This window comes from Sparus aurata, chromosome 17 (assembly GCF_900880675.1).
Source record: "Sparus aurata chromosome 17, fSpaAur1.1, whole genome shotgun sequence".
Taxonomy (NCBI): Eukaryota; Metazoa; Chordata; class Actinopteri; order Spariformes; family Sparidae; genus Sparus; species Sparus aurata.
Window position 1 is genome coordinate 9,360,170 of NC_044203.1, and position 27,879 is coordinate 9,388,048.

At 42.9% G+C, this 27,879-nt stretch overlaps 1 protein-coding gene across 2 annotated transcripts; it reads left to right on the plus strand.

Moving 5' to 3' along the window:
• The first annotated feature begins 273 nt into the window (after positions 1–273).
• nipal2 (NIPA like domain containing 2) lies at positions 274–27,841 on the plus strand. Of its 2 annotated transcripts, XM_030393109.1 has the most exons (12): positions 274–551; positions 10,527–10,590; positions 10,887–10,955; positions 11,702–11,870; positions 18,683–18,742; positions 19,494–19,615; positions 21,841–21,937; positions 22,245–22,380; positions 22,664–22,752; positions 25,972–26,035; positions 26,127–26,224; positions 27,257–27,841. In XM_030393109.1, exons 4-12 carry the CDS (start codon positions 11,759–11,761, stop codon positions 27,361–27,363), a joined length of 885 nt encoding a protein of 294 aa, XP_030248969.1. In that variant the 5' UTR covers positions 274–551; positions 10,527–10,590; positions 10,887–10,955; positions 11,702–11,758; the 3' UTR covers positions 27,364–27,841. The 2 variants fall into 2 exon arrangements, with proteins under 2 accessions (XP_030248969.1, XP_030248968.1); XM_030393108.1 differs by lacking the exon at positions 10,527–10,590 and having other exon boundaries at positions 275–551.
• Positions 27,842–27,879: the final 38 nt, after the last annotated feature.

Here is a 27,879-nt window from a genome sequence, read left to right on the forward strand (position 1 = left end):
ACCTTGAATGTGACTGTTTACACTGAGCCTCAATTTAGAAGCAATAACTAAAGTCAGCGTTTTAGGCTTACTGCTTTGATGAAGTTGATTGGAGAGTTGTTGTTGTTGTTGTTGTAGTTTTTTACATCAGACAGATTACTGATATTTCAATATCTTTATTTTGATCCAGCCCCCCAAAATAAACGACTAAACATATCGCAGAAAACACAAAACGGTATGCCCAAATTTATTTTCAAGCGCGTTAATTGCAAGTTCCGTTTTCCGACTGCACTTGAAGACAACACGAACTCCTGATCCGCCTCGCTGGCTCTTGGGACTTCTCCTCCTGAGTTTCCACTGAAGTGACAGGGACGTGGGCAGCACGGGATGGGATGAGTTGAAAAGCAGCGGTCGAGGATGTGAAGAAAGTGGGAGTTCCGATACAGAGAAACTTTTTTTTTCCTTATTTAAACGATAAGGAAAACATGGCAAATTCAAGCTCTGAACATGTGCCCCTACCGATCACCTCCGCTCAGGCGCACCGCGCTGAGATCCTGGAAAATCCACTCCGGGTGAGTTTGTTTAACTTTCACATTGTTTGTTCAGGTGAAGGTGGGGAGAGTTGATACTGAGCGCAGCATAATGGTGTGATGTGAGACAGTTGTCCTGGCAACAGCTATTATAGCTGATCATTTCAAAGGTTGTGGAAAAGGTTTCATGTGTAATGTTGACGAAACCGGGAATGCTTTAAATTCGTTGATCAGACCCTTAATTTGATATATTTCTCAATCTCGTAAGTCTCTTGCTAATTTATGAGTGAAAAATACATCTATAAACTGAGAACTATAATTTTAGAGCATATTATTTACTAAAATATAAAAAATATATAAATTCAGTACATAGTGTAGTTTCCACCTTCTTTACTTCCTCTAGTGTAGATCCCTTTTATTCCATTGCTTACTTTATGTGTGACAGAAATCATGGTGAACCTGTTTTAGCTGTTAAGCTTCACTGCAACACTGCAGACTCGGATAAAAGACTTTCGATCCTTGCTTCCTCTTTTAGTTTTTTTTTGTTTTGTTTTCTTTTTGTTTTTGTACTTTCAGGAACTTCCCTCCCTGACCTTCATTTGAAGCAGGAAGTTACACTCCAGTGTCCAAGAGGAGATTAAGTTAGTCTTAAAAAAAAAAAAAAAAAAAAAAAATCTTGGAAGTCAAAATATAACCTCAGCCTCCAAAGCTTTTTGGCTAATGAGCACTCAGCGTGGTCGAGGAAGCCAGACAGCAGAGATCCATCAGTGCTGGCTGTCAGGACTGTTTCCTAAAGTGACCCACAGTAAATCATCCTGTTGAATAGCCTTTTCTTTCATTTCGAATTTTTGACTTTGTAACTCTCCTGACTCTGTGCATTAAGTTGAGCATGCGCACATCTGATTGTGTATGCTGATGTAAAGTCTGTCTCTTCCACTGTGTGTGTGTGTGTGTGTGTGTGTGTGTGTATGCAGCAACCTGCCCTCCTACTCTTATGCAGACACGCATTCTCCTCATGCTCATCCTCCTCTGTCAGTGTGTTGCTCTCTTTCTGCCATGTTCCCCTCTGTGTGACATTACCAATGGGGGGGGGGGGGGGGCAGAGAGAGATAGAGTGTGTGAGAGAGCGAGAAAAAAAGAGAGAGAGAGAGAGAGAGTAACAGAGGAGGAGTGAGAGGCGTGAGTAATGAGTAATGGCTTATGGGTGGGTTGTGAGAGAATAGGTCTACTGTAAGAGTCCTGAACAGCTGGCTAATGGTCCCAGCTCCCCCTCTGTCCATTGCTACCCACCATCCCAGTGAACATCCCAACATCCAGGGGACAATATAAGCCTGTCTTGCACGTTAACTGCCTCCCAGAGTTGAAAGTGTTTGCAGTGGTGCAACTGAAAATGCCTACGTTAGAGGTGCACATTATCCCGTTGGTCGGCTCCCCTGTTATGAGACGAGGACAGAACTTGTGCAGAACTTTAAACGACATTTGTGCAGAATTTGCTCCGGGAGCTTCTGCGGTACCAGACACTACATTGCCAGTTTCCATTTGAGCTGGAGATTGTGGGTGATTGAAGTGTTTCGTGGAAATACTCCGAAAAACAATCTTGGCGACATCACCGTTAATATTTCGTCTTTGTCCTGGTAACAGACATGGCAGTTAGTCACCCTCCATGTAACTGACTGTGTAAACATCTTTGGTGAGATTGGTGAGATGCCATCGTAAAGCCAATATAAGTATCTTGTACAAAAAATATCAGAACATTGAATGGGCATTTTCCCATATAATCTAATAACAGAGTACATTCTTGCTAACAGGGCAATACATCATTTTGACTTTAATGACACCATATTCCCTTCTCCTCTTAGACCTACTACTTGTAAACTTCTTTGAATAGCAAAATTGCAAGTATGCTGTTAATCCTGTCTAAGACCTTTATATTATTGGATGTACATTCAATATTGCGAGTTTTCCTTGCTAGCAGGCCGGCCGTGTGACCTTGCACACAGTCACTCTACTGCAAGTAGTTTGTGGTAAAAATGTAAGCAAGCTAAGGTTCCCGTGGGTCCTTGAAATTTGTGAAGGTTTGTGAATTTAAGGGAACATCAAGGCCTTAAACATCTGTTTTTAAATAGACATTAATAGACAGGTGTTAGTTGTTTGAATGTATATATTTTATATACAGTATCTCAATGGGACACAACTTTCATCAATAAAAATCCCAGCTCTGTAGCAATTTGTCAGACGTGATATAGGTGCTAACCACAAGCAAAACTCATTACATCACAACAGTGTCATGAAAACCAAACATGTATATAACGCTGTGATCCTACCCCCTTACTGAAGTTACATAGTGCAGAAACAAGTCATGGGGGACAGAGTGGCTGAGACAGAGACACTCAAATGACTTTGAAGCTGTTATTTTCAGGTAAAAAAGTTGCATATCGAACTAGAAGTAATGATCCATTTCCACTGTCTGTCCTCTGCAGTTTTCTGCACATACTGTAAGACAGCAGCACAGCTTAGACGTGCTCACACATTCAAGCCTCTCTCCTTTTTTGATTGTTGCCTGTGAGCTTCTGAAGCTTCTAAAGGCCGACAGTTCTCAGTAAAAAAAAAGTTTTAAGAGCTGTAGCAGTGATTGCCTTTGATCCCTGTCTCGAACTATGTTGTGTTGGATCCTAGAATTTGAGGGAATTTGGTCTGGAAGGTGCGGGAACCCTGTCAAGGATTGAGAGAGGCTATGGGCGGCCCACTGAGGATGTATGTGATTATGATCATTGGCAAGCCGTATTTTCTTATAATCAAACATGCAAACTAACCTAACATAGTTGAGACGTCAGGTTAGTGGTATTCCATCCTGTGTCTCTGAGCTAACTCCTCTCTCGCCCTTACTTCCTCTGTATCCACCACCTCTGAGCGGAAAGCGTAGGGCTTCATCCAGAGATCAGCCCATCCCGAGGAGGGACAGATCCCCATTGTCAGTGGACACAAAGGAAGTGCTGTCTATCTGTCTGTCTGTCTGTACGTCACTGTCCTAGTGAGGAGGAGGAGGATCTGTGCTGTCAGTCCCTCCATGGGCTCGAAGGCTCATTGAGCTTCTGTTGCGTCAGTGTTAGTTCGATTCAGGCAGCAGATTCAGACTTGTGCTTAGCAGCTAAACACGCTTTGCAGATGGGTTAAAGGTTTGGTGTTCAAGTTTGCTTCGCCTGAGTACACATTCACGAAAAATTGCTCGTCATAAGAGTTGCATGTGTGGAGCTTTGCACACACCTTCATGAAGATGAGAAAAGTGTCCTTACAAAGTAAGATGTATTCACGTTAGAGTAAGAATATAAAAAGACATATAGCCACACAAGTATACTGAAATAATGTTGGGTCCGATGCTAAGTCCAGTCCTCCAAGCGCTTTTCATTTTCGTTTGTGTGTGCCTGATGTTAAGTTTGTATCTTGGGGCTGCAAAAACTCAACAGAGAATTGAATGGAAACTCAAACTTTATCCCTGACATTTAGGAAATTGAATTTGCACAATGCACTGCAGTTTAATTTAAAAGATAACCAAGTACAGTAATTCCACCAGAAGTCAGTAAACAGAACGTTATTTGACACATCCTTGATTGTGCCTTAAGGATGAATGTGCTCATGAGTTTTTGCTGAGTTTTGCATGTGTCGATACAGATATTCAAACTCGCCCGACTGCTGCAGTCTGACTTTTTGTCATCCCGACTTTAAAGTGGCGAACAAAGGAACACTGGGATCTGTCTGGGATCTGTTGCCAAGTTTCTTCACAGTCAGTATCAGGTCCATGGGGTAAAAAAAAAAAAAAAAAAAGTTTTACTTGCAGCCAAAAAAGACACAAAAAGACCCATTGATTCTGTCTCCTATCGTCATCATATGAAGTGCAAATACCTCAAAACTGCTGTTAAAGGGTAGCTTTTTATACATTAAAGAGTGTTTATAGGTCTTTGCAAATACTGGAACACAGTTCAATGTGGTGGAATAACCCTTTAAGCACAGTACTTTAGTAACTGGTACTTTCCACCATTGCACAGATGAAGTGACATATTTCCCACACATACAGTACACTGTCCAGTGAAGTTTAACAGCAGAAAAATGTTTTGCAGCTTTGTTTAACGTCGATGGTGAAATCTATAGTAGTAAACACACAGTGCAGTGTAGCACAGACAGCTCTGCGTTGCGAAGCCTCTTGCTTTCCTTGAGCTAAGTGTGTAATGTTTGCTAAGTAAGCCTACAAGCCAGAGGCACTCCCAGTGTGCACCGGCCTCGCCTGCCTCCACAGCTTTGTTTGCTCTTCCTGTGACAGGAAAGCTCTCTCTCTTTATCTCTCGCACCTACTTTCTCCTGCTTCCCCCTCCCTCTCTCTCTCACCCTCTCTCCCACTCTGCTGTGTGAATTTGTCTCCCCCGGTGGGTAGAGCTTTAGACTCCCGCCGTCTGGGTGAAGAGCATAATTCCCCGCTGCGCGAATGCATGCGCTCTCTCTTCCACCAAAACACTGAGACAAAGGAATAAACAAAACAAGAATAATTCAGTGCAATCAGGTGGAATCCACTGGCTGGCAAGCTTAATCCAACACGAGTGAGTCCATTAAAAGGTGACATGATTCTGATACTTCAGAATTGCTTCTTCAGTGTGAAGTGTGTGGATGAACTATCCTCAGGTCATACATCCACCACCTTGTACTCTTGACACACTCTTTCACCCTGACGCACAGTCAGACACCTCGCTCTGCCCCCTGGCCTCCCTCAGTATCAAGCAGCTGCCTCCTGATGGGCTCAGAAGCAGCAAAGCAGTGGGCCACTTACACTCCGTCCTGTTAAGCTTGTCAAGGTTATTGATCTTGGTTTAGTGAGCAGAGCACAGTTGGCCTGATGTACGACGCCGCCTGTCTGATCACGAATTACCGCCGAGCCGCAGTCATCTCTCATACAGTCAGCCCTCCACATTGTCTCTCCGTCTCTCTGTCTGTCTGCCTCCACATTTGAGGATGGAGCCTATCATCGCACACCCACACACACGCAACAACACACACACTTTTTTTTTTTTTTTTACCTTGATGTGATATCAGTCCCCGAGGTATCTCATCATCGAGCCGCCCATCTGCTCCCCACCTCCCCCTCCTAAATCCTGTTTACTTCGGATACACTGCAATCATCACACACATACATGGACAAACACACACAGTGGAGTCTAAATCCTATTTACCTCTGGTGTGGTATCATCCATTGCTGTAGGTGTGTTACAGGTCAGCGGACTCATCAGACTTGGTGTCAAGGTGAATGTGGCGCAGAGGGCGAGGAGCAGATGGAGGCAGGCTTGGTATTAGAGGAGAATGGCTGGGTTGTTTGGTGTGGTTCTAAATTCGAAATTGGCTTAAATTCTTTATCAGGCTGGTGAGGTGGGATGATGAGTTGTGTTACACAATAAAGAGGGTACAGCACAAGTGGTTTTACTGTAAAGTGGTGCTGCTGGATGGAATTATGGTGTGTTGTGATCAGATGAGACGAAAGCAATTGAAAACGGGCTGTCAGTTTAAGGGGAAAGCGGCGGTCTTTCCTCGTATCCTCGCCTATAGTGCGAGCTTTTGGCGCACCGACTACAGATCCTGTGGCAGTCCATGTGTGGCGTCAATCAATGGATCACCAAACATCCATCCACAGGTTACAGTGAAAGTGTGTTCCTGTCACGTTGAGAAGTGTAAGCAATTAATCCAGCGACTGATAAATCGATCAAGGGGTTTTTATGAGCTTTGACTGGTCTGATCTGTATTACCTTTGCACGTGTATCCAATACACTTTAGGTGCAACATGTCGGACTCAGCAAAATGTGGGTCATTGTCAAAGTATTTTTTCACTTACATTGGAAAATAAAGCCAGACTCTAGATGCCTGGCTTAAGGAATGTCGGTATCAGTGATTTGTTCGTTTGGTCAAGCAATCCCTGATCTGCAGAGGATGGATCCACTGATTCTTGTGATCCTTGTGTTCCTTCAGAGCCACAATAAGGTTCTAAATGTTATTGATTGACTATGTGCAAAATAAAGCAGCCAGCATATGATTGAGCGCCATACAGGAAAACCAAAGGACCCGTCGTAGGATTTATGATTGCTCTCATAATGGTGTTGACCATTAAAATCATTGAGCACTGAAGTCACCTGTTTGCGGACTGATTTATCTGTCCCCCGAGACTCGACAAAGCAAGAGCTGATCCATTACACTGAAAGCTCCTTTTCTCCTCGGCCATGCAGCTTTTTTTTCTACTGTGATGCTCTTTTCTATCTCACCTCCTGCCATCGGCTGCCAAGTTGCCCACCAGAACAACTTGCTTTAGCTAACAGCACAGCACTGATGACAGGACATAATTCTGTGACACGTGCGAGCTGCTGCTGGTATCCATGCAACCAGTAGTTTTCTACAATTTGGCATTCCTAACCTGACAGATGCTTGTTAGTGAACCACAGTTTAATGCAGTACCCAAGTAGTGTATAAGATCTAGGGTATTAAGAGCGACAGTGTTCATACAGAGGCTGCCTCAGATGTTTTTTGAGGGCCGGCACTGAACGACAAGACGCAGATTGGTAAACACAGTTTTGTCCCTTTCAGTATGAATTGTAATAATTTGGCGGATTCTGTGTTACCAGGTCTGAGCATAGCATTAGGCTGAGCGGCTGTGTGCTTTGTGCTACTGGATTAGCTGTTGAACGACAGTCTGCCAGTCTGCTTCAGTGGCCTGCTCTTCAGCTCAGGGGCCGTGTACTTAGAGCCTAGCACATTGTTGTCATCAAACCTTTTATTTACCCTGTTTCATGTGTCTTTCACGTGTAACAAAACAAATGACATCATCCAAATGAACACATTTTAATGGCTGCCAGGCAGCAGTGACTAAACGCTAGCTCGGCAGCAGTGAGTACTAGCTACTAGCTGCCGTTTTTGTGCTAACGGCTTTTGCAATATTACCGCCTAGATTCTGGTCGTGCACGACAAGTGTACAGCACATGGTTAGGCGAGTGCGTAGGTAGATGGACAGATGGGTCTTCCAGTCATTTCATTAGGGCCAAATGAACTGGTAAGATGTGCATAGTAGAAGCCTGTGACAGCCACAGGCACCAGATGTTCATATTTTTTCCTGTCAGAGCATTGGTTTGATTATTGAATGCTGTCGGCCAACCCTGCAGCCCAGACACCTTGGAGGTTTTAAGGGAGTGCAGTGTTGATTGAGCTTCAACTGATTATCAATGTAGTTGTCTTGGTGTGTCTCCAGTGAAAATAAAAGATTATGTGTATCCTCAAATAGCTATCAATGCGTGTTACACAAGATTATTTTACAGTTACGTACGTCTAAAGTGAGGAAATACCTGAAGGTAAAGTACAATCGAGTGAAGTTCTGCAGCTGCAGGGATGTGAGATCTTTGATGCTCAGTCTCAGACCTGCACTTCTCCCGTTTCAAATTCATATATCATCACTGTGATCCAGCACACCGAGGATGAGACACTGTTATTGCTGGTGTCATTTAAAGAAAGGTTACCAAACTGTGTTCTGCGAAGTGTACCATTATCATTTTGTCCAGCGTTCCTCTGTCTGCTTCACTGCAGTCTCTCTGAGGCTGACAGGGAGAGCAGAGGGTCACTGCTATTTTCCTTGTCCAGAGAATGGTCCGTGGTCTTTCCCTAATGGCTTCAAGAATAAGTTATAATGACAGCTCTTTTCCCTCAGTGGTGCGAAGAGATGTTTCATAATTTCACGGAGGGTGTCTAATAATGTGCTCTGACAGAGCGATAGACGACCTCTGGATTGTGTGATGGTGATCAGCTGTTGGGTTTGGAAACCAGAGGAATTAATTTACACTTCATTCATTCTGCCAGCCTTTGCCTGCAGTGCTGTTATCTCATTGTCAACATTATCAGTTGGTTATTATTGACAATAACCCACTGCCTGTCTTATCTCGCAGTATGGACCGCTCAACCTGAACATTGACTCTCTCTCCTCTCCTTGGTTTTTAATCCAGCAATGCTGTCCTCTTTTCTATTTTCTCCTGCTATACCTTCCTCCCTCTCATTTTCCAGCTCGCTCCTCTCTGTTGTTTTCCTCATACTCCTTTGTTTAAACTCCCATCACTGCATATCGCTTCTGTCCTCTACACCTATCCCTCTCATAATGCTCTTTCCAGGGATAAATACATGGATGTGCTTGGCTGCCGTTCCTTCTTTTGTAGTGATTGAGTTTCTTTCTTTAGGGTTTCATCATTCCACCCCCACTGCACGCTTTCATTTCTTTGTAAACTTTGTCCGCCCACAGCCACCGGTATGTTTATGACCTAAAATTAAATTTCCTTTTGGCAATCATTTTCCAAGCATATGGGGAAAATTTAGCCCGGAGTATTCTTGAAGCAATGAAAGCAAATGGATCCTGTTTCTCCTCCCATCACTTAAACACCAATTATGCGTTCCTGCTGAGAGTTGGCTATAAAAAGATGCCCATTTTTCTTCTCCTCCTATACAAAGGACCTTGTGATATTGTGCAAGTTTTCAAACACATCAAAATAATAATAAGTCTCATTATACAAGGCATATTTGGAGGGCATCATTTCACAAGAGCATGCTTTTCCACTCTGCTAATGGCAGTTGCCTGGGGAAGGCAACGTCTGTGAGTCAGGCCACCAGTTTGGTTCAGACTGAAATCACTTATCAGCTGTTTAATGGATTGCCATGGAAATTTATAGGCTACATACACTCATGGTAGAGATCCACCAATAAATTAACTTTTGAGGCCAGCTTCTGAACAGCTAAATACCCTTTTTTGACAGGTTCTTTACTTGCCAAATTACATTATTGAATGAAGTTCTGTCACCACTTTAATAGCATCTTCAAACAGCAAATTGTGCAGCATAATTCTTTCATGATGATGGTGACAAGGACACTGTAGCCATTTTTAAATACCCCAGGATACTGTGTAACCGTATTACCCCTCAACCCTAGTGCACTGAACAGTACACTTCACTGGGAATTTATATTGGTTGGGCTCTAATTCATGTGCAGGGTGGCAGTAACAAAATTTTATGACAAAAATGGGCGATCGTGACCTGATGAAAGCGGAGCCATGTTTATTTTATTTACTGAGTCCTACCTTCATCATTTATCATTCACAACACAAATGTGAAGTGATGTAAATGCTTCTTACATAATAGTGAACGTGATGATAAATGTATGGGAACTGGAATGTAGAGTGATAAAATGTCAGCTGATTTGATACACCATTTCAAACAGTATGTTCAGGATAATCAACTGGACTGTCATTCATCATTCACAACACACAACTGACATGTCTTGATTACAGTCGGCATTTTTTGTTACTTCCAGTTGAATTAAAAAAAAGATCATGCCCACTCAGCAAACTGCTGAAATGTTAGCATGATAGCATGCTTTATACTGCATGCTATATAGTTAATATGGTTTACATTAGTTCTGCTAACCATCAGCATCGTAGCTTTGCTATGTTTGGATGCAAGCACACCACACTAAGATTAAACATGGTAATCCACCTGGCTAAACAACAGCATTTTACTGTTGTCTACTAATGTTAGCATGTTGACACTAGCATGTAGCTGTGCAGCCTTGCAGCTAAAGATGCTAGCATTGCAATTCACGTTACTAGTGATAGTTAAATTTCTATATTCTTAAAAGGGACACACAACAGATAAAAACACGCATTGATCAAATTTGCGATTTTGGGCTATTTTGCTTCCAGACTTGTAGCAAAAAAAGTCTACAAATATGCATTTATGTGTTTTTTTTAATTCAGATTTCAGTTTTGGAAATGTTAGCGCACGTTTCATGAGATATTGTCTTATTTGCATGTTTAAACATGAAGTTATCGAAAACATGTAAAACCACTACTAAATGGAACTTTTAACGTTCCATGGTGATATCTGTAAGTTAAGAATTTTATCCTATTCAACTGAAGTGTTTACCCTAGATATGTATCATGACAGGGTGTTTGTGTGTCTAAAGGTGTGTGTACCAACCTGCATCCAGGCCATTGTGTGGTGTCGTATAACGTGGGAGAGTTAAGAGGGTGAGGGAGTGTTTGTGTTTTTTTGCATATCTCTGTTAAATATCTGTGTTGTGTCTTTTGCAATCTACTGCATGTGAGTGCGTGAGAATTGAAAGTTGATATATATATATTTATAGTAGCCTGGTGCCTGGTTTCGAACGGAGCACCAATGGAACAACTCTCTTTGGTCGTCATGGAAATGACAGATGTGACAGCTGGAGGGAAGACTTGCACGGAGTATTATGGAGTGTTTAGAGTTGTTGTGTGACCAGCAGAGCGTCACCTAATATGTGCCTATTTACTGTTTGTTCCCACAGACCTATCTCCTGGGAATCATCATCTCCATATGTGGGAATGTCCTCATCAGCATTTCACTCAACATACAGGTAGGAACGCTGGAATCCAGCTGAACCGTAGACACTCAGCAAGCAGCAGGCAATTCGTTCACTCTCTAAGTACTCTGAGACTGCTGTTCTCAGTTTGCAGTTTGCTCTCTCTTTAGCAGGCTCTCCATGTGTTCATCAGGATTTTAGTGAACATAAACATAGGCACTGACTGTGTGATCTGCTGACATGTTCACAGCAGGCTTTGTGCAGCAGACAGCAGACGTGACTTTCTGCCAGTAAAGCCTATTATAATTAGAATACAGAGAAGTAGATTTTAAACAAAAGAAACATATTTCAACTTAATTAGCTAGTTAGTTAGCAATATAACTTTAATTGGGGTCTTTATGGCAGTAGCACGCATGGACAGATTGAGAAGGCATGGCAGCTTCAACTAATTATCACCTTGTTTATTAGGCTGTGTAAGTTTCCACAGAAAGAATTGTCAGTGATTATGAAGTATACATATGTGTTTGTCTTGTACAGCTTGTACAGGTTCCCAGCACTTTGATTTGCTTAACTTGTTTCATTCTACATCCGAGATGACCTGCTAATCATCAGCGGGTGTTGTGGTTTAGTGTATTTCGCCTCTGTAATGCTTGTCTCTTAAATTGCACCTTATTCTTCAAGTGTTATATAGGGCTGTAACGTCATCTCTGTGCTTTATGTTAGAGTTTGCCTTGTGCAGCTCTCCAGTTACTGGATCTACTTAATCTGACTGATGCTCCTGTTCCCTCTCTCCCTGACAGAAATATGCCCACGTCCGTCAGGCCCAGCGTGGCTCCAAGCCCTACTACACCTCTGTGATGTGGTGGTGCGGTGTGACTCTCATGGGTGTTGGGGAGCTGGGGAACTTTGCTGCATACGGCTTTGCCCCAGCGTCACTCATAGCCCCGCTGGGCTGTGTGTCTGTCATAGGTAAGTGTGACCTTTTTTTTTCCTTTATACATTATCCATGCATATCAGCAGGAGTCAAAAGGGTTGAGTCCACAGGGAACAACAGGAACCACTGCCATGTGAAGTCTATTGTTTTGCTTCCGATCTTGTCACAAACGGGCATATACGTGCTAACATTACTGTACATGCTGACAGTCTGGAAGCTTTTACTGTTCTGTTTGACATCTAATTAAAGCCGTAATCAATATAGAATGGGAGGTTTTTGTTGGGACGTTTCACAACAAAGTTTTCACACACTCCAAAAAAGAACAGAGGCAAGGTTGCAGTTGCAAGCTTTCCGTTTTATATCAGAAAGGAGCTGTTATATGGATCCATAGTTTTGAACGAGCATCCATCTCTGCATTATAGAAGAGTTTCTCTGAATGTTATGTTCTTCTGTGTAGTATTTTTGTGTATCCATTCCCTAGCAGCATCACACCAATATGGAATCCATCTGTCAAAATTTGAGAAAATAACCTTAAAAATTAAAAAGTTGGGATGAATTTAATCGAGGGGGTCAAATTTGTCGGACTGCAAAAAGGCTTCGTGATTCATCTCAGTAAAGATCTTCCACCTGCATGGCACATCCTGCCACTCAGCCAGAACTGGTGTTTTCCATGGTAACAGCACACTAATCCTCTATCTTAGAGCTTTTGGTAAGGCATATCATTTGTTCATGCAGACCTAGTTTAGCAACTTTATCATGTGACTACTGCAAACACTGTTGTTATTGCATTGCCCACTGAAAGTGCAGTCGGTCAGTATAATACTTCTGGCACCCATAATCGTTTCCCCAGTGACCTCTCCCAGAAACTCATCATTTTAAATGTCCTGGCTGTAAATCTAATTGCTTAAGCAACTGAAACTGAACTTTGTTTAATTAAAAGTGAACATTAAGCAAATTAACTGAAACATTAAATGGAATTAAAAGGATACATCCATTTTTGGATTCTTCCCCGACCTTCATGGCTGTGACCTCTACAAAAAACATCCAACTTCTGACCCATTGTCACCACTTGAATTCATCTGCTTGATCAGCCAAAGTCAAACGACTAAAGAAAAATCTAGAAAATAACTAATTGGTTTCTGTTTTTTCTGTCCTGTTAAAGGAACCTCTGCGTTGTGCACACAGCTTTCTTTTTTATTTCACTTCAGCAGACTCCATTTCTAAACTAATGTTAGCTGCTGTTGCTCTCTGTGAGCGGAGAGACGCCGACAGTCACATCCTATGGGCAGTCGGATCAGCGAGAAATCAGCAGTGCAGCAGCATTGAACAAATTTAGTCGTCCACAGGCTTGCAGAAACCACAAGAGAGACGGGGAAGGTCTCATTTTTCTCTTCACATTACAATCCACTCAGTGCACTGTTAAAGCAGCCAGAAGGAACTTTCCTTTTTTTATTGATTCTGTCGGCCTCTGTGGGCAAAAGCAGTATGAGCATCACTGCCTCATGTCGTATCCTGATTTTGTATTAAAAGTGAATTAGAAGCTGTTTTTAGGATGCATGGCTATTAGGTAATGTACTGTGATATGACAATGGCAAAACAAAATAAACTTTGTTTTAGTGCTGAACCACCAGACTGCAGAAGAGCTCCTTCCCTCAGGCTGAAACTCCTCAAATCATCCTCTGCACTTTTTAATTTCATGACTTAATCCAAACTGAATAAATCAGGAACAGAACCAATGACGGGCATTAAGAATTACTATAAATTATATAAATAATGATAACTATAGAATAGCCAAGCGCCTTGCTGATGGTCTCTTTTGCTTATGTAGGTCATGTAGAGGCGTCAGTATTAAATATAGACCGTTTTATAATTGATTAAAAGTTCCTTGTCGTACATTTAAATTAGATACGCTGGGAGCTATCAGTATAGTGCGCGTGTCTTTCGTCTTTTGCCCTTACAATGTTTGTGATACATTTGCCGTCAGCACATATTAGCCTTCCTTGAGCAGTGGTTTAAAAGCTTCTAAAGAACTGAAGGTTTTTAAACTACGTTCAAAACAATGACTTTGTTTGCACATGAACTTCTATTCAAGAGAACTAGTAATTATTGCTGTTGCTGGATGTGCGCACTTTTGTAACCTTTTTTTGCTACACACCAACAATGCCTCTGTCCTGTTTTGGTGAGTCTTTTCTCTTGTACGTTTAAACGATCTGTCGCTCTCCCACAGGTTTCTACACAGCAGCTTTTTTCAAATGAAAGCTTGCAAATGAGCTGAATTCATTATGTTTTGTATTTACAGTAGAAGTGTTGTTTCCATCTGTGTCTCACGACTACACAGCTACCCACACTGCGAGGCTGATAGGTCCTCACCTCACTCAGCGGAGTCTCTCACGCTTACAAACATGCCCTTTAAAAAGAAACATCCAACTGTAGCTTCATGCTATTGCTTTGAGAATAGATTAAAACCAACACCTTGTGATCACAGCAGGTCAGTGTGTAGCTGCACGGGAGGGGGGTGGGGGGGGGGGGGGGGGGGGTGATTATTCTTCCAGTTCCTCGTTTATATCAAGTGCTGGACACAGAAGGCGAGTATGTACATTTCCACCCTTCACATATGGGTGATTCAGGAAGTCCAATTACTTCTGACATTATAAATCCAGCATCCTACTCCAGAAATAATCATTTTTACAGCCCACTGTGTGAACTAAAGCTGTCATGACCTAAGCTGGATTCATCAGCCAATCAAAACAAAGCCGGGCCCGGTTGCTACAGCTGGCAGCGCTGCACAGTGCAAACACTCTAAACACAGGTTAAATATTGAACAGGTTAGCTCCTTACCTCTCGCCACCCATCACTCGCTCCGGCGGAGGTGGCGGTGAGTCATGGATATTAATGACAGCTATTACTGCAAACGATTTTCCTATAGTCACGTCTCGCGAGTGGATGAATGGTTTGAATAAAGCGCTGAACGAAACCCACAAATCTTATTTAAGAAGGCTACACCTCTTGTTCGTTGTAGCCTCGCCATGACGCCGCATTTGCCTCAGTGAGCAATTATTTTATAAAATGCTTTTGAACACAACAGCGGGACTGAAGCACGATTTTCTATTGAGAGCAGTAACCTCTCAGTGCTTTGTCAGTGTTTGTCAAACTGACGTGAGGACTCTTTTTAGCCACAGGTATAAACAATCGCTGTGCTCATTTCCATTTTAGTATTAATATAATCCCCTATGAAAAGCACTGATCGCTGCAGCCACTAGTGCTCCACTGGAGTGTGCATAAAATCATATCTGTCTTGAAGTAGTTCCTTAAAGAATTATTGAAGCCAGTCGTGAGGAGGTGAAAGGAGAGACGGGAGAGGAAGATGTCTGCAGCCGTGACATGCTCTGCCCTCCTCAGAGCTAACAAGTAGAGCCCAGGGAAAATATACGTGCTGCTGTGTGCTGTCGTGAATCCCCCTCTCACCTCACACGCTGACTCACACTGTAGGCAAATGAGTACACACACACACACACACACACACACACAAGTACGTGCATAATTGTAGTGGTGTGTAAAAACACTCTGGTCTGGTGGATTTTTCGACCAGAGACGCTCCTTAGGCTAACACACACACACACACACACACACACACACACACACACACACACACACACACACACTCTTCTCCTGCTGCGCTTGTTGTGCCTGTTTTCCAAGAGCTGTGTGAAGGCTCAGAGGGAGGGACAGACTGCGGGAGGCCTTGGGTGAGTAAACAAGAAGGAGGCGAGTGGTAGAAGAGAGGAGAAAGGAGACTGGATGTTGAGAGGAGATGATGATGGGGTGAGAGAAAGGAGAGGAGAGAATAAGGATGTGAATGAAGTAAGACAAGAGGCAGAGATTTATAACGTGGGGGAAAGCAGAGGCAGGGGGAGGAGACGGTGAGAGCTGATGATGCTGCCGTCATCCGCCTGTCCCTGCATGTCACACTGCCAGTCTGACGCTCCGTGGAGAGCAATTACTACTGTCCCCATCCACAGAGCCCACCAGTCTCTATTAAGAATGACAGCATCACCCCGAAATGCTGTTGTCTGGAGCGGCGCGTCAGCTCGCTCTGTCACGGACCATGTCCTCACATACAAAAAAGGCTGGCATGTTCGCAATAAACAGAAAACCGATTCGCACACTGCATCAGCGCCGTTCACAGATGTCAGACCTGCAGCACCTAAGCATCAGATACATGGTGTTGTCGAGCACTGTGTGAAACAGTCAGATGATGATCAAATTCACAGGCTTTAATTGAGGAATGTACAACTGAAAATGGCAATAAATCAAGGTATTTTTACAAAGTTTGATACGTCACTTTTTAAATGAGTCTGTGTTTGGTTTGTCTGTTCTGGGCTGCTGTAGAAACATGGCAGTGCGAGGACCCGCTCTAGCTTAATGCAATGAAAACTTTGCATAAAACGATTCCTTTTTTTTTTTTTTTTTAGGTAATCAAACGTACTCATAAAAAAACATCATTATGAATATAATATTACATTCCTGCTCCCCTAAAGCCAACACACTGGACCTGTGACACTCCAGTTCTCACACGGCAGAACAGACGCTTTCAGAAGTCACTATTTTGGTCATTTGTGACATGGCGAGCGCGCAATACGTGCACTGTGACAATACTTCTTACATTAAAGCTCGCCTGCGAGGTGACAGCTCAACTTTCGCTGCTTTCATCCGTTCATGTCAGATCTGTGTGGTGAAAGAATGTTTGACATGGTGTGTTTTCCCACAGGGAGGTTCCCATCACTGCACATCTGAGAGAGAGCACGTAGAGGGGACAGTACTGATCTGTTGCACACACACACACAAGCACATGCACACCTCCGCAAATACAAAGGAGCAGTGACAGAACTGTGGACCCCAGAGGTTCCTGTTGCCACATTTCTCATTTTGTCAAGCCGTGTGAATCTCACTTTGTATAGAGTTGCTATGGTTACTTGTTAGATCGAGCTGGTCCCAGAGGCTAAGAAAGAGTCCTAAACGTGTATGCGAACATGCTCGCAGTATGAAATATTTAACAAGCGCCTGTTTCAGTAGAATACCAACGAGAGTCTTTATAAACTTCCAATTTGACACTAGTGTCCCTGTGGTATGCTGCACATCCACGCCGTGTTTCACATGTCTCCTCTGGCAGACACTCCATCAGCATGAGCATTTTGCTTTAATTCAACTTAAATTTTCTCCGTTTTTTGATGAAGCTTTTCACAGCTTGTGTTTATTAGTGTTGCCAGAAATTGGCCCTCAGGTGGAGACGTTCGCTATTAAAGCTGCAATTGTGTTCCGCAATGTTTAACATCCATGTAGGGAACCTGCCTGTCAAGCCACAACGCCACGGTAATCCCCTGCGTGACATGCTGTGTGTCTCTGACATATTGAGCTGTTTATGCTCTGTAGCTAATCTCCTTATGATGGTGGCACAGCCTGTATGCAAACTCAAACTGCCTGCCTGTCTGGTTTTCAGCATTTTCCAGCAATTTTTCCATGCAATTAGTCTGTCTCTGTCTGCGTGCCATCACCTGCAACTCCGTCTGGATGCCTGGCAGCAGCTCATTGTGGTTGTGTCCAAAGTCTCCCAGCAGCAAACACAGCTGCCACAGCTGGCTCTGCTGGAATATTGGTGGAATATATAACAATATAATGACAGAAAAAGGATGTAAAATTAGGCACCTAGTGGTGCTGAGGACCTCCAACAGGGCAGCCACAATGTTATGTAGACTGACCTCCATAGTGTGACAGGCTGCTGTCACTTATATATCTATTTGTCTCTGTCAGTCTGTCCACTGCCAGTTTGTCTTCCAGTTTGTTTTTCCGCCTCAGACAGTTACTCCACCTGTGCGGCCATCCATCTGCGTATCCGCCTGTTTATCTGCACGCCTGTGTGTCGGCATGCGTGTCTGCTCGCCTCGCTATCCATCTCTGATAGCCAAATGCTGTATGTTTATTCGTCTCCCTTGCTTCGGCGCACATCCTGGGGAAACATTAAGAAGACTAATCCGAGGCTGAGCTCATGTGAAACTGATTGCTTCTCAGCGTCGCAGTTTTTGACAATGATATTGATGAATGGGTCGATAAAGAATGTGGCATGCAACAGCATCTTGCTGCAATTTGATGCCGCTGTTATGAAGTCCTAATGAGTTCCATTTATCTGAGCGGGCTGACAGATTTTATCAGGCTGATCAATAAACATGTCAAGCACTGTGTTTGCACCGCGTGTGCATGTATCTATTTACGTGGACACGCATAGTATAGTCTCACAGTGTGCACTTGTGCCCGACTGAGTGCTCGTGTGTTGGTGTAGCTGCATACTATGTGTGTGTACATGCGATACATATGAGAAATTACAGGGCTATTCCCAAATTGCACGCTGCGCAGTCATATCTGATTACTCCAATTACAGCGTGCACGCATTCAGACAGCTGTGTAGACCGTTCGCAATACTAGTGATGTAATTTGCATTGTTATAAAGTCAATACTCAATCATTTATATGATCTCGCTTGTGATTAAACTGGCTTGATGCATCAAAAAAAAATGAATCAGTGCAGAATATGAGGTTGCAAATAATGGTGGACACCAATCATGTTTATCTTGTTAAGGGACAGGCATCAGTTATTATATTTCAGCAAACAACAGAGTGCAAGTGGTGTTCAATCTACAGTTTAAAAGATTTGCAGTCTATACTGGGTTAATTGCTTTTTTAAAAATCCATACAGTGTGAGGGTGTAAAACTGTGTTATATTCTACTCAACTAACAGTAAGTACAGCACGTTTTATTAGCAGTTAAACTAACGAGAATCTATTTTCTCTTCCCAGCCAGCGCTATCATATCTGTGGTTTTCCTCAAGGAGACAGTGCGTCCCTCTGACATTGTTGGTAAGGACAAACACTTTAGGATCATAGCACTTGAGAACATACTTGTTCCCTCAGATCTGACTTGAGAACTGACATCCTAGAGCTCAGCTACGTCAAAGTGACTCTGCCGATCATCTCAGCGAGAAGAGCATCCTGTGCCAGAGGACACGTATTTCACTTTTTCCTCGGATCGAAATCAAACATTTAATCCACAAGGTTAAAAGTCTAATTGCTGCGTGTTGCTGCCAGTGGAACAAAAAGGCACCATCTGTTCAGCAGGCACGTCCCATTTTATTGTTTTACTAAAAGCTATTGTTTGCCGTAACAATTTGTAGAGCATGCTGCTAAACGACATGAATGTGATGGTCGTCACAATGACGATCATTACTGCTGCTAGATTGGAAAATTAATATCAGCGCCGCACAGCCCAGCTCATTGTTGGTTTAGGCGATAACCCATCAGCAAATTTTTCCCACTTTCACTATTGTCTTTTAATTTCTGAGTGACATGTTGGAAACATCTAATGGCATCAATGTTTTATTCATGAATCACTGGGAGCATGCTGTTCTGTTTTTTTTAGCAGTGCCCCATTTTTAAAGGGTTATACAGGTTGTAATGATGATAGTTATCATTCCCCCATTTATTTCATCATAAGAAGTTAAAGCAAAAAAAACATCACTATTGCCAGTTTGAAATGACAAAAAAGATAAAGATATAGAATATTCTGAGGCTCACTCCGGTCTCACCCCTCTCTTCTCTCTTTCTCTCATAGGTGGCACCCTGGCAATAACAGGAACATATCTCCTGGTGACCTTTGCCCCCCACACCTCCACACACATCACTGCCCATCTGGTGCAGTACTATGCCGTCAGCTGGCACTTCCTGCTTTACCTAGTATGTAAACCTCTCCTGCCCGAGTCTAGTAATATCTTATGTGCAAGCATGTTCTTGTTGCCTTGGAGCTACTGTTGGCATGGCTGAATAACTTTCTATTGTTGTGTATTTCTCCACTGACCTCAGGCATGCCAGTATATACATAGCAGCTCCTGCCCTGGTGGCAATTAGCTCGTTCCAACCTTTAACCCTCCTTGGGGAGAGGAGCAAGAAGAGGAGTGCTCTGAAGGGTTAATTAAAGTATTAATTTTTTATTCGCCCTCTGTCAAAGACAGGACGAATAACCCGACCTCTTAGGATGATGTAATTAATCCTTTCACCCATGAAAGATCTCCTCTTAGTTCCTCTGGAAGCACGGCACAGTCCTCTGTTTATGAAGCAGGGAGCGAGTCCGTTAAAACTGAGACTGTCTCTGTTTTTGCTTCCCCCACCTCGGGGTCTGTGAGTGCATTAACACTCGACCAAGTGCTCTCATATTCCTATTCCGCTGCAGGCAGGGATGGCATAAACATAGCTGTTACCATGGTGACAGATTCGGTACGGAGCTGAGACAAAGTGTTTCTCTTAAAACCTCGAAAAAAATGTAAATGCAAGCTCCAAATCGTTACCACCGGTCCCGGCTGAAAACACCTCAGATGTTTTTTAAAGGAAGAATTTCTGCCGTGGAAGGTCACGTCCCGCTGCTTTTCCATTGATCCCAGCACTCCCGTGATAGCGGCGGATAGAGGGAGGGAGCTGTGCGTTTCATCACCTTTTCAGGTTAAACTTCTCTTGTAGAAACACAGCGGTTTTGTGTAATTCAAGAGCGAGGCGTGCAGAGAGGCAGTATCTCGTGCTAGAAAGCGTGACACTTTTGATCCGTTGTTCATTAAAAACAGTGGTAGTCTCGAACAGAGGAGGATCTGGAGCTTATTGCATTTCTTGTGTATTTTTTCATGATACACTGTATTTATCTGTTAAATCATAATAATCTCCCCGAATGAATTCATCCCTCTGTGACGTGCATTTTGTTGACAGTCAGAGAGTGTTGAATCAGTTTATTTTTTTTCCACCACAAACTAAACACTTAAATATTTATCTCACCAAATCTCTCTCCAAAGTCCTGAATATCCCTTTACTGTTTGTGTAACAACTGATTATCTGCACATAATCCATCAAACCAGGCGCGGATAAACCCGAAAAAGGATAACAGCTAGCGGCTCATCAGGGGTGCTAGCCAGTGGTGTAAACAGTGAAATGTGTGCCCTGGGTAGCAGAGCCATCATTATTCAGTGCACAGCGTTTCTCTCTCTCTCTCTCTCTCTCTCATGTCTCAACCATATTCCACTCTTGAATCAAGTCCTCATTGCCGAAACCAATGCAAACAAATTGAAGAGAGGGAGGGGAAAAAAAAAAGCTATTGGATGAAAAACAAAAGGAAAACACGGATGGATGGATGGGCAGATGTTTTAGAACTGAGATAGTCTTGCTGCCTCTGGCTGCAGTGATTGATGGTGTGTAAAAGGCTGTGGCTGTTTTCCATTCCTGGCAATGCATTGTGAATACTCATCAGCCTGCGGAGAAACGACCTCCAACAGCATGGGATTAACCGGAGGTGGTGATTCATCAGACGAAAATTAAACATCCATCACTGTCTTGTCATTATTTCCAGAGGTCGCGCTATTACCAAATGATTTCATCTGAAAGGACAGTTTTGGTGCCGTTCACAGTGTGTGTCGCATTAAATGGTATGTCTCGCTAATGAGCCGGGGTCTTTTTAAATCGATTTGAAAAAGACCCATGAGATCTCGAAATAGGCCTCCCATTTAGCACATTTAGAGATACACAAGGATGATTTTGAGAGACATTTAAAGGTCAGCTTGCTCCTTTTTCCCTAATTCTACTTTTGTACTCCTTTCTTATCCTCCATCCATTAAAGCTATGTGGTGTTGTATCAGGGGTCCTTGAACAGCTGAATGCTATTGGACTCACAAGGACAGCCCCGGGCCCTTCTCATTAACGACCAGCAGTTCATTTCATTTTTCTGCCACGGCCATTTGTTTCAATTAAATCGCACTGCTCGCTGCCTGCATGTAGCACTTTCTAATATAGATAAAATGGTCGGTAAAAGTGCAATTTGAGTGCAAGTCGGGGTTTCATTTAGTGTGCAAAGTTTGAGAAAATGGAATCTGCATTAATGATTTTGCGTAAACCCCCCTCTCTTCTCTCTCGCTCTCTCTTAACAGTTCATAGAGGTCCTCGTCTTTTGCATCCTGCTCTATCTGTACAAGAGGAAGAATGTGAAGCACATCGTCATTGTGATGCTGCTGGTGGCCCTGCTTGGTATGGACAAATGCAAGCCGTCTGATTGAGGGCAGAGGTTATGGATTCACCCATTTTAGACAGTCAGAGGTTGCTTTGTTGCCTGGCTACCAAAAATGGACCCATGCTCTCTTATCATTCCAGTTAAAGAGCTGAGTAGAGCATGATGGAAGAATATACTGCTATGAAACTCACCAGGAGATAGTTGACCCAACCCCCCCCCCCCCACCCCCCTACGCATCAGCATGAACCACTAAGGAAGTTCTTTATTGCTACAAGTTGTGCAACTTAATGAATCTGAAGTGATGTTGCCTCTGTGTTGCTGCAGCCTCGCTGACGGTCATCTCAGTCAAAGCGGTGTCAGGGATGATCACGGAGTCAATAAAAGGCCAGCTGCAGCTCATCTACCCCATCTTTTACGTCATGCTTGTCATCATGGTCGCCTCCTGTGCCTTCCAGATCAAGTTAGTCAAGGTTTTCTCCCTCTCTGCTTCTCTGCTACTTTCTTTTTTTTTTTTTCCCTGTCAGCCTCTTTTTTATTGCTCAAATCCCCTGTGTGTGCCACAGGCTAGAAGCAATTTTTGCTTTCCAGTTCCTGAACAAACTGAGGAAAATAATATATCGGACATGGTGACATTGTACCTGCAGCACACCTTCAACATTATGATGGATGAACAGACCGGTACATATAACCAAGGTTATTATATTCCGTGCAACTTCTTAAATCTTATTTTCTTCTCTCAACAGATTTCTCAATCAGGCAATGAAAATGTTTGATGCCACAGAGGTGGTTCCTATCAACTTTGTGTTTTTCACTGCCAGCGCTATTGTTGCAGGTATGTCATGAAGGTGTCACTCTTCGGGTTCAAAGCCTGCAGTTTTTCTGATGAAATGATGAGCCAAGTGATACTCTGTGTTTTATTATCGTTAACATCTCCCCTGAAACCACCAAACCAACACTGATCCAATACGGGTAATTCTTGCAAAGTCTGATATATCTTATTCTGTGCCCTAGAGCTCAGCTGTTGAACACAAATGATTAAAAACACTTAGTTGAGCCACACTGTTGTACTGGGGGGACGTGTTTTTACTTAACCCCACAAACATTTTACAGGTGCCGCATATACTCTCTAGCATAATAAATATGTATTATTCTGCAGCTCAAGAGAGAACTGAGAACTACGATAGCCAACTGAGCTAGAGTCTAACCATGCTAATGGCCTTGTCCGGATTAGGGTACGGTCATACATCTGCCAGTCGGGGGTGTGAGCATCGCCTGCCGAGGCAACATTTGCATTAACGATCACTTAGACCTCCAGGTGAAGTGAAGATGCAAAATTTGCTTAAGTTATTCTCTGATTTTGTGCATGCGTGTCTGTACTCTAAGGCTTTGAGCTAAATGGTACAATCAGCATACTAACATCATGATGTTTAGCAGGTATAGGGTTACAACCTTTTTGTTGAGCGTGCTAATTGGGGCTCTCCATTAGCTACTACTACTCTATGCTGGCAGAGAGGAGAGAGTTGCTGAGATGAGGCAATCAAGAACATGCCTAAAGTCACATCCTTTGGATTGTCCCCGAAAAAAAGACTCAAATCCTCTGCCCAGCATCGTTAAACAACTTAAACAAATCGTCCAACGACTTGTCGGCAACCTAGAAAGACAGGGAAGGTCTCATTTTTCACAAAGCGCTACAGTCCGCTCACATATGGCAAATTAAAAAAGTGGTTAATACATTTAATTTACCCCAAATTGTTACATAGAGCCCCTTTATGATTGTTAGTCTGGACCAGAGGGAGTTTTCTCCAGAGAATTGTTTATTGTGGTACTAATTACAGGAAAAAACAAAGTAAAATTACTAAATTGTTGGAATTGTAATATCTACCCATTAACTCAAGTATTGTAGTCTCATCACCTGAATATGCAAACATGTATCTAAAGCATATAACAAGCATACAATACAACATGTATGACGAATAATGTTAAAAAGAATAAATGTATAAGGACTAAAAATCTTATTTAAATGACATTTTTTTGCCCCCTATAATTTGTATCAAATTACAGAATTAGAATTTGTCAAACTATGAAACTATAAGATAAAGATTCACATCTTCAACTACAAATAGGGTAGTGAAATCACAACGTATTGTGAGACCAATGCGTTTTTGGTAGTTTTATTCGCTTTAGTTACGTTCGCCAACCTCCTTCCTCACTCTCTGCCGCATCGTCCAATATTTCCCAGGAAGTTACAGGTATAGGTATTCAATTAAAATTAGTATTTCTCTGAGTTTGAACACGTTTAGGATAATGCAAGTACGCAACTCTAGTTGTTTAGAGACATTTGAATGCAGAAATGTTACAAAGCTCTTTTTTTTAGGAGGTCTTTGTTGCTTAGACTGTACTGAGAGATTTTGTGATTAAAGGGTATCTGCCCTGAACATCAGCAAGAAAAATCCCCCCATGGAATCCAGACACTAGTGGTGGTGGCACATGACTTTTCTGAGACACGGGCTGATGAAACAGTGAAGCTGGTGAATCTGCAAAGACTGGGTGGTGATGGGGAGGCGGAGGGCGTGCACAAAAGGTTACACGAAAGGCAGAGAGACAATCGGATTTGAAAAGACGGCTGCAAGATGGCAGGCTGGCAGTGAAGGTGCGTTGCTGTGGTATCGGATAGATGTGCCGGGCTGATACCAGCAGCTGCTATCCATTGACAGCCCCACATAATGACAGGCAATTATGAGCGGCCACGATGAGAAGGGTTGAATGACAGGGTAGCGCGAGAAAGAAACCAAAGACTAAGCATGCGTAAGCGTAGTCTTCTTGTCTGAACCCTCACACAGGAGTGTCATTTGTATGAAGCAAAACGTTGAGTCCCAACTTAAACTCTGCATTTAACACTTAAGAAACACACTTTTTCTGATGGAGTTGCACTCCAAAACCCGCGTCGATGGTTGAAATCGAGTCGAGAAGCTACACAGCGGAAGACAACGCACAGTCAAGATGATGATTCACGCCTCCATCTGGCAGCCACTTAGGAGTCCTTGTTCAGCAAAAGCCCCAGTATTTATAGCATGTGCATTCATCCAGGTCAGGTCTGTATTATCCTGTCAGTAAGAGTGTTCTGTTCTTCATTTAATCTAAAAAAAGAATTACGAAAAGGTACCGCGAAAGTATTTTAATAAAACATGTCATTCGAGACATTTCATTACTAAATCCATTTTCGTCTTTCGTCTTATTCTCTGTGCGGATAACTTGCACATCCTGCTGGTGTCATGACGTCATGCTGAGCTATTTCTAGTGCCGCTTCAGTGGAGTGTGAGAGAAGAAAGTATTCCAGCAGTCCAAAACATGAACAGTATACATTAGCCTTCGGTGTCAGTCTCTCAGAAGAGAACATCAGCTCCTTCTCACCGTTTTTTACTACGTCCCGTAATCCTACGCGGAGACGTCCATCACAGAGGGAGAGCTGCGAGGCGTGTAGGGTTTTCGAGTTACCCTCACCTTTTCTGAGAGTCTCCTTCTTTGATATTGCTCTTATTACTACTGCTCCCCCTCCCCCCGCCTACACACATAACCCACAATTGACTGCATTGAACAACAAATTGCTGATGAGTTATGTCTGGCAGTATAAGAGCACCCGGGGGTGGACTTCTCCTTTAAGATTAGCTTTGTTCCATGTTGGATAATGCTATTGTTTTGGTCCGTCAGCCGACCGTGGTCACATCAGAAGACTTGTGGAGTAAAGTGAGCACAGGGAAAGTGAAGATACTCTGTTCTCTGCCCACTTTAGCCTACCAAAAGGAGGAAACCGTTTTTTTTTTTTTTATTTGATACTCTGAGGCTTAGTCTGTGATCCTGAATGTTTTCTGTGCCGCTCATCGGTAAGAGCTACACTATTCATTTAGAAATCAATCCCGTTTCTCTCCTAAACTGGTGTGGAGTGTGCTCAGGATTTGCCGGATTCCATTTAACAAAGCACTCGAGACGAGCTTCATATTCTGTTGTTCTGTGAGACGTGAAATGCATTTTGATGTGCTTTTTTATATTGCAGGGATAGTGTTTTACCAGGAATTTGAAGGCTTGGCTTTACTGAACATTTTTATGTTCCTTTTTGGGTAAGCACTGAATAACACAGCAGCAATTGCACGTCGTATTGACTGTAAGATGAAATCAGTCCTCCCTAAATTTTTTATTTTTTTTCTCCAGGTGTCTTCTGTCTTTCCTTGGAGTGTTCCTGATCGCCCGAAACAGACCAAAAATAAAACAACAAGATCGCAATTTTATCGCAATGGATAGAATTCCTGGTAAGTTGTTGATCAGCTCTCTTCACATTTCTGTGTTACGTATGGACGAGGATGCATGATGGGGACGGAAGTCGCTACTGAAAAATGACCTGCTTCTCGTGCTTACACCTTTAAAGAACACCTAAAACACTGTTTCGCTTTTTTCTCTTCCTTCAGCGTTTTACATAGGTTGTCGTGCATGTAAAAGTTCTCGAGCGTTCAAAAGGCCGCACCTACAGAAGCTTCCCTCTCCTACAGAACACAATGCTCCTGAAGCGCCTCATCAGTAGTTCCGCCTATAATTCTATGACATCACACAATGTCACACATTCCCATTATTTATGCCTAATGGCAAGTTTGGCAGACGAGAATTGATGTCGCTGCTCTGTTGTGCTAGCTCAGGCATGTGAGAGATGACCAATCAGAGCAGACCGGGTATTCAGGAGCAAAGATGGATCATTTAATATCCCATAGCTCTAATAAGTTGTGTTAAAACCAATAGACTTTTACCCTCCTCTCTGAACCCTTCTGGAACACGTTATTGCAAATTGCAATCCTGTCGTCTTCCTCGAACACTTGTTTGGCTCTCTCGCCGACACTGCTAGCTCTTTTTCTTCTCTGTGTTTGTAAGCGGACGCACGTCGTAGTTTTATTATCGCCAATAAATAACCAATATTATAAAAAAAATCCTATTGTATGAGCCTGATATACATAATGCATCCCTTCTACTTCACTGAGCATGGTGTAGTGATCAACAGTATGAATGTGCCGGCAGTGACCCTTGATTTATCTGACTGCGAATAGACCCTTTTCACAGCAACGTTAACAGTGGCTCCTTTCTATCAATTGTCCCAGTTACGTGAGTGATCATGCACAATCCCAGAGCCCTGGAAGTAAGCTCACCTAAATGGAATGCAGCCATCATTCATTTTACAAATTCCAACCTGCACTTTTCCCACCTTGACCAGTCAAAATGTCCGCTGTGAAAAGCGTCTACGTCTGCAGCCCTGACAGCAGGGTCCATCTAATGAGCTCCGCTGTCCGTGTTCACAGGGAGAAGGCAGACGGACAAAGTGCAGCCTGAGGCAAAGCCTACGACATACGGATCGCTGGCAGCCAAACTCATGTGCAACAGAGCTGGTCAAGCAGACGATTCATAGGACCCGCTCCATCTGTTGGGACTGACATTTTGTGGATTTGTGTGTGCATATTTCTCCATTGGTACTTCAGTTCGATCTCTATTTATAAATGGAAGGCATTCATTCAAACTAGTGCCAACTAGAGCATAAGTATTGGTGGCCATATTGGTCTTTTTATGTCAAAAACGCGTTTCTTTGAATATCTTTCCCATTTCTGGTTTCTCTCGAGTTCAAGATATTTCCAGCAGGGTTGTCAGGAATAACTGATGAAGAGAAACTGGATCTAAATGAGATTAAAAAAAAAAAACAAACAAGCAAAAAAAAAAAAACACTTCAGGATCACAGTGCAATATTAAATGCCCAACTAGCAATGTTTCATTTAATAAAAGGTCCAGGAGGCTACTGTGACAAATGCCTTCCAATATAACATATGTATTCTGTTAATTGAATAAATTGGTGCAGGTGCTTTTGGTTGTCAATAAACAAGGACAAAATGTGATGTTTCACCAGTCTGAAGATTTCATGTCAAGCAGCAAA

Coding starts and splice junctions, on each gene's coding strand:
- nipal2 (XM_030393108.1), top strand. CDS start 465: ATGGCAAATTCAAGCTCTGAACATGTGCCCCTACCGATCACCTCCGCT. Junction 21,938..22,244: donor GCTGCTGGTGGCCCTGCTTG/GTATGGACAAAT, acceptor GTGTTGCTGCAG/CCTCGCTGACGGTCATCTCA. Junction 22,381..22,663: donor TCCTGTGCCTTCCAGATCAA/GTTAGTCAAGGT, acceptor TTCTCTCAACAG/ATTTCTCAATCAGGCAATGA.